At 40.7% G+C, this 7783-nt stretch overlaps 1 protein-coding gene across 8 annotated transcripts in view; it reads left to right on the forward strand.

The window, feature by feature from the left end:
* Nucleotides 1-3887, forward strand: part of mast3b (microtubule associated serine/threonine kinase 3b) — a 41497-nt gene extending 37610 nt beyond the window's left edge. For 7 of the 8 annotated variants that reach the window (XM_079598488.1, XM_079598490.1, XM_079598491.1 and 4 more), the window contains one exon: nt 730-3881. In XM_079598488.1, the coding sequence (XP_079454614.1) occupies nt 730-1727 (998 nt within the window). In that variant the 3' untranslated portion in view covers nt 1728-3881. Of the gene's footprint in view, nt 1-729 lie in introns of all 8 variants that reach the window. The other variant, XM_079598493.1, reaches the window with a different exon arrangement.
* The last annotated feature ends 3896 nt before the right edge of the window (nt 3888-7783 follow it).

Consider the following 7783-nt stretch of genomic DNA (forward strand, 5'->3'; position numbering starts at 1 on the left):
ACAACTTCACGAAATATTGTTTGTAGCGCACTTCCCGTCCAATAAAGCGCAATAAGCTTTGTTACTTTTGATATATGAAACGCACAGAATTTGAACACTGATACTTGATCACAAATGTCATAAGTATTGCTGTGGTGTGACAGATCGCTGTAGCCTCAGTTCAAGCGAAGCAGCAGCACGAAGCACATGTGAACCAATTATCTTACTTTTTACTACTAGCTAGAGCTCAACATAAAAATAAATTAACATCTGAAGATACAAGATACTTACTGAAATGTATCATGTAATTAATTTTTCGGAAAGATGTCAATACGGTTTGTAAACAGTGTCACGCAACTCTGAAAAGCAATTTAATGACCGGAGCTTGATAATTGACTAGAAAAATGTACTTTAGAGAGAAGCATTTTGCTAAATATATGTAGTATATTACATATTCATTTATAGTTTTTATGACAGCTACGGTTTATTAATTTATTGTACTGTACATGATATATAATCTAAATGAATTTTAATTAAACCGAGATCAGAATTAAATCGATTTTCAAGCTTGTGAATCATAATCGAATTGTGAAATTTGTGTCAATGCCCAGCACTACTATTTCTAGGTCACTTAATTCAATCAGAAAATGCCCAAAAACTTTTGCTTATTGTATATGTTGTTATATCATCAAATATGTTGTTTATTAATTATGTTGTTAAAATTGTCACAAAACATTGCAATCTGTTCAGAAGCCAGCCTGCCCCAGAACGCCTCTCCATGCTCCAGCTCTCCCAGTTCACCAGCGGTCCAGATGCGGCCCAGCTCGCTGCACGGCCTTGGCTCTAAACTTGCCAACCAGCGCTACACTAAAGTGGGGAGAAGGAAGTCCACCAGCAGTATCCCACCATCCCCTCTGGCCTGCACCTCCTCGCCACAGGCCCTGTCCCCCCAGCGCTCCCCCTCACCCTTACCCAGTATCAGCAAAACCCTCCACTCCTTCCACGGCAAGACCCTCTCGCCCCCCACGATCATCCGGCACGTGGTCAGACCCCGGAGTGCAGAACCTCCACGTTCCCCTCTGCTGAAGAGGGTCCAGTCTGCGGAGAAACTCTCAGGGGCCTTATTTGCTGACAAAAAGCCCCACGCGCCCCGCAGACACACGTTGGAAGTCCCCCACTGCGAGGTGGATGTACTGGGAGATACCGAGGCAGAGGTGACCTGTGGTGCAACGTATTCGGTGGATCACGGCAGGCTGGGTGTGTACTTTTGCGGCCAGAGAATGAGGGACTGGCCTGGTGACCGAATGGAGCAGATCGTTGTGATGCGCAAGCTGAATCTCTCCGAACGCCGAGATTCCTTCAAGAAGCAGGAAGCCGTGCAGGAAGTGAGCTTTGACGAACCGGATGACAGGGCCGCCCAGATTCCCGCTCAGTCAGCCAAGCAGATGATGGGCGAAACGCAATCGGAGGAGGAGTGCATGGCGAGAAGGAATCCGCTGGTCCCTCAGATCGCCGTGCAAGGATCCGAGAGCGAGGAAGCAGACGATTGGAGGCTTTGTTCAGATGAAGACGAGGAAGAGATAGAGGAAAACGTGTCACAAAGTCAAGCCGAACCTCAGGCTGACTGTGCTGCCAAAGACACCCAACGCTCCTCAGCAACTACACATGAAGCCGGCGAGACCACTGCAGATGCAGCAAAGTCAGGAAAGCATCAGAGTCCCGGAAAAAATGAATTGAAAGAGAGATAAATGAGTAAAGGACTGTTGCAGCACGTTATCCTCCCCGCGGGCTTCACGACGCACCCGGCGTGAGACGTTTGTTGCCACGCAGAGTTCAAACAATTACTAAGTGGAGTATTTTATTAATGTGTAAATGAAAGTACGATAGTCTTATGCAGGGAATATGTATGCTTTTTTAATTTATAGTGTACTGGAGATGTGCTGTTGGCCAAAAAAAAAAAAAACTTAACGGTTGCTAGTACATTTTTCTCACCTTCTGTGAACGGGTTGAGGAGGGGATTTGAATGAATTTTTTTCTATGAAAATGTGCAAAAGCTTCGAATCCATTTCATCCTCCAAGAGCTTTTCATTTTTGCACCGACATTGTGTGTGATTTTAAAAGCTGCAGGTTCAAATGATATTTGAATGGAATTGTCATGTGGCCCTTTTCATGTATTATTCCACAATCTCAAAGGGTTTCCAGAGCGTTTGAAATGCTCCGTGTGAAGGAAAAATAGGATTGTGTGTGTGTCGACCATTTGGGCTTCAACTGTGGGAAAACCCCACAAGTAATTTGAAATGAAGTTACATGTTGGTCAAGGTGTCAAAAAAACTATTGTCTATGTGAATTTTATGCATCAAACCAAATGGATCAGTTTTACACCTTGTTTTATTTTAGCATTTTTGTAAAGATGAATTCAGATTTAGAATATTTTAAATTAAATTCCTTTCCAGATACTCTGCTTAATTAAATTAAGCTAAATTCATTCATAATTCACTTAATTCATGAATTTATAAAAAAAATGTTCTCTACTTAAATATCTAAAAACCAAACATGATCCCTTTCTGGGTTCAATTTTAAGGTAAAACTTTTCATGTATTTTCACAGTTCCCACAATTAGTTTTTGCATGTTGTTGTTTATTTTTTACTTAAATATTCTTCCTGTACTTTTCGTTTTCACCCAGCTTTGTTCAGTTTACCTGCAACCTAAAACATCTCAAATTTTCACAGGTGCTAAAATGAACGGGCTCACAGACACACCTGAAATATTTGAAGAAATAGTTAAGCATGCAGTCACACACCACCTCACACTAGCCGGAACTCATTTGCTTGTGCACATACACAAGAGATCACTGAGTAACAAACCACATCGTCATGAGTTTTTTGACCATTGGCCTGTCGCGAGTGCTCAAGTTTTTGTACTTGGAAAAATGTTTACATTTTATATATATATATGGATTTCTACTGTGCGAAGGTAACTTAATTACAAATGTTTGCAGAACTGGAGTCAGTGGGTGGAGGCTTTAGCTAGATTATTGTTTTAAAGTTCGGTGTGATGTCATCGTTAATAGACACTGCACAGATCAGACTGGATGTTTTTGTTCATATGCATGACTCTTCCAAAACTTTTTTTTTTTTTTACTTTGTTATTATTTGGATCTAATATGACAGTATTTTTATTGCATAGAAACTGCATGAGAAGGTTTAACAGTCAATTGGATGCTATCAGTCAGTCAGGACTTCATTTATATTGGACCTTCAGGAAAAACGGCACATGCTTGACCGATCCAAGAAAACATTTCTGTTGTATTTTTGAGGTTTGTTAATTGTGACCTCTCCCTGTAACTTTATGCACCAGGCTACTGTAGTCGTAAACACTCTGTGTGACACAAATTGGTGTAAATTTGAATGGGCTGTATTTTCCTGGCCGTCAGCCGAACGTTTGCATGCTGCATGTTAAGTAAATGCACCGTTCACTTTGGCATGGCAACCTGAGTGCAATGTTTAATGGTCAAGTATAAACAAGCCTTTGAATTACAGTAATGTTATTAAAAGCTTAATGTTATGCAGACCCAGTTGTGACATTTTTATCCCTCTGTAATCACAGAGTTTAGTGGATGAAGTGTTTGTCTTGTGGATGTCAAACCCACTCTTAAACATGTTCAGACGAGACGGGGTCACGATCTACTGTCCACTGATGTTGCATTCGCACTAATGCTTCACAGCACTGAAAATCCAACATCTATATAACCTGCTGTGCTGATGGTTTCTTCCATTTTTCCAGAATTGTCAGGACTTGGTAATTGGTATGTTTGTAAAAAAAATAATACTTTTTATAAATATTTTTTAATGTTAACTGTTTGTCTGATGATGTTTTGTAATAAATCATTCACTGGTTAAGATGGATTATTAATGACTTTTGTTTTTCTTCGTATTTATATACACACACACACAGACCCCAGACAATAGTCATGTGCTTGTCACTGAAAACAGCATTTGATCACTGGATCTACAGAAATCATTTCACTCTAAGGAGTGTTTTCTCAACATTGCCTATCTAATCAGCTCCTGACAAACACATAAATTATTATTTGAATTCTCACCCAGTAAGTCTGTGTACAAATTCACACCATTTCATAAATTTATATGCAGGGATTTCTGAGATTTCACCAATAGTTCTGCCAACTCTCATGAAGTGCTGCGAATGACATAATCAAGCCGGTCTCCCTACCAAATACTTAAATATTTGTAGTTATGCATATTGCAATGCCTCATGGGATTGTTGTTAAAGGGATAGTTCACCCAAAAATTATGATAAAACTTGTATTTTTAGGTGAACCAACCCTTTAAAAATTGATAATTTCAGATAGAGGGTCAGAATGAGGGTGGAAAATAATACTTTTTCTGGATATACAGTTGTTATTGAAATTATTCAATCCCCATTGCAAATCGGGTTTATTGGCTAAATGTACAGACTTTCAGCTGTTTGCAATGAGCAAATCAAACTAAAGTACTTGAAATAGCTCAAAACAACACGTGGTTTCCCCAAATTCAACTGAAAATGCAACTTTTAATGACTTCTGCAGTCTCAAAATTATTCAACACCTTCATGGCAAGCATTAGTACAGTTTAGTAGAACATCCTTTTGCTGTTATGGGTTAGACAGCAGCTTCTGGGAGAATTTCTGAGGAATATTAGCCAATTCCTCATGAGCAATGGCCTCCAGTTCAGTAATATTCTTGGGTTTGCGTGCTGCAACTGCCTTCTTCTAATCCCACCCGAGATTTTCTATGAGGTTCAAGTCAGGTGAGTGTGATGGCCACTGTAGGATCTTCCAGGACTTCTTCTGCGACCAAGCCTTGGTGGATTTTGAGGTATGCTTGGGATCATTGTCCTGAAGGTCCGATGATGCCCAAGCTTCGGCTTCCTCACTGTGACGGCATGACGTTTTCTCCTAGGATTTCCTGATACTTTCCAGTGCCAGAGGATGTAAAGCAGCCGCAGAGCATCACCGAGCCCCAACATGCGTAACTGTAGACAGAGTGTTCTTTTCAGCATATGCTTCATTCTTCTTCCTCCAGACATACTGCTCCATAGGGACGAAAAGTTCCAGTTTTGTTTCATCGCTTACCAGAACAGAATCCCAAAACTTATGTGGCTTATTTATATGATTTTGAGCACTTATCTTGTGCTTTTGAGTCAGTAGTGGTGTACGTCTTGGAGTTCTGGCATGCGTTTAGTACGTGCCTTACTGTGCAAGCCGAAACCTCAGTGCCTGTGGCCACCAAGTCTTGCTGCAGGACCTTTGCAGTCACTCAAGGGTTTTTCTGAACCTGCCTTCTCAGGAATCTGGTTGCAGCCATTGATAGCTTCCTTTTTCTGCCCCGTCCAGGTAGTGTAACCACTGTTCCTTTAACTTTGAACTTGTGATCTATGCTTCCAACGGTGTCTCTAGGAACATTTAGTACCTTCGCAATATTTTTGTATCCTGTTCCTTGTTTGTGAAGGGCAATGGTATCTTCTCGTAACTTTTTGGACCATTCTTTTGACTTTTGAGCCATATTTACAACATGCAGTCAAATGAGACACTCAATAAACATAGCCAGTTCAGATATTTCATGTGTTCTGGCTCAAGCACACCTTGTGCAACTATTGAAGCCCTTGTTTAGTTGCACCAGCTGTGCTTGAGACAACACCTGTTTTGCAGATTTGTGCTGTTGTGAGGGATTATATTAGGGGGTTGAATAATTTTGAGACTGCAGAAGTCAGTTGAATTTGGGGATTACAACTGTATATTTGTGTTTTGTATGAGTGTGCAAAAATCTTTAACATTATAATTGAACCTCAAGAAACATTAAAATAATCTTAAAAAACATGTCGTTACTTCATGTACATGGCATACAGGAAAAAAATAGTTGCATGAATTATGAATTTGTTAATGATTAATTTGTGCCCACTTTATTAATTTGTTGGGGAGGAATTTATAAATCATGGGAATGGCTCCGTACATTACTGATCTTACCTCATTTTTTTAAAAACGTAGGCCTATGTACTTTATGGATGAGAGATACACACATTTAATAATTCCCACATGGGAAAAACCTACTGGCCTACACAAATGGCTATGCCAAATATCTGGTGTTCTAATCTTTTGGTAGTTACCAGATTCGCAATCGAAATTATGTTAATGTTTAACCTGACTTTGTCACATTGTTTGCTTTTGTACGGATTAAACCGTGCACTTTGGCACTGTCCTTTTTCGCCCATTTCAAAACAACTGGTCTCATTTCCACTGCACTAGTATCTCTTCATGTTCTGACCAACTAAGAAGACCAGAATAAAACATTTTAAACATGGGAAATCATCCCTGCACCCCTACTCCAGCAACTATAGACAGTATTTACAGGGTTGCCCAGGACAACGGGATCCTCCCAGACATCACTCTTGATGGGACGGTGGCAAATCTACTGTCCCTCAATTCCAGCATTGCGCTCAACCTGCAGTATGCGACTGTCCAGCAGAGCCTGACCACAGACCAACTGGGAGCTTTAGACACCAACCTGACCTCTATTTTCGGAGAGAGTACTAATGTATCTTACGGAGGTGTCGGAGTTGTGGCGCTTGCTTTATCTTTCCTGCTTGAAGCTCTTGTGTCCAGTATCGTCGGTCAGACGGATGGTGTGACCACAGACCCATTTAAAAAGGCGTTTGGATCAGATAACTCTTTGGAAATCGGCAGCATTGCGAGTGAATACCTCAAACTGGTGTCTACGAGGGCTAATAACTTTGAGGAAATGGGAGAAATAACTGAACTCTATGACCAGAAGCTGAAATACGCTCTAATCGAGCTCTACGAGAGCATGACTTTGGATCAGCAGCTGAACACGTATAGTATTAAGCAGTGGATAAACGGAGCAGCGATCCACCTGCACATGAGGATTCATGGGATTCGTTTGGCTTCTGTCCCTAAAGGTACAGCGGAATCGCTGCGTTTGTCGTACCGAACAGGTTTGGCGAGGTTAATTCAGCTCTACACTGCTTATTTGAGGCAGTACGTAAGAGAGCGGTCCTCCACGCTAGGTCCTCCGGTAAAGGCGGGATTTTTAATCGTTGAACCCGGTAAGAAGGTTAGACACCGTGTGATCCACAACACCTGCCAATCTCAGGCTATCGCCACTGCTGTAGTTGCCCGAATTTTATCTGCACAGAATATTGGAAAGATAGAAAGGTTTTTTGATGAAGCTGGTCAAATCTTAGACCGCTTGCTTCAACAGAGAGAGACTTTTGAGCCACACAGACAAGAGCAGATTAAATCTTAACTGGATGTGGATTTCCTTCTAAAGTGACTTTTGAGCTATTTTTCCAAATGAAAAAAATGAACATAAAGCAGGATAGAGAGAAAAACAGTCAATAACTGCAGATTGATCAGAGATGCATCAGTAGAAGGGAGACAGATGGCATCAAATATGTATGCCAAGTGATACTGTAAACAGATTACCATGGTAGAGACTGCCACATTACTGTAACTCACCCTTCATCTGTAAAGGTCAACTACAGTATAGAGTCATATTTGGTATACAGTGAGAACATTTACTGTATTGCCAGCTAACTCTATTCTACTGTAGCACAAAACCTCATGGCAGTTTCATGCAGTAACTTTATCACACCTTTTGATAACACACTATAGATACTATTACAAACATTATGGATTTAATTCAGTTAGGTTAGGTTATATTTTCTAATGTTGCAACTGTAGCCTGTATTACTACTGTAATGATTTCAGGTCCTGGGTGAATTGAAACAT

The sequence above is a fragment of the Phoxinus phoxinus genome (genome assembly GCF_949152265.1).
Source record: "Phoxinus phoxinus genome assembly, chromosome: 22".
NCBI classification, from domain to species: Eukaryota; Metazoa; Chordata; class Actinopteri; order Cypriniformes; family Leuciscidae; genus Phoxinus; species Phoxinus phoxinus.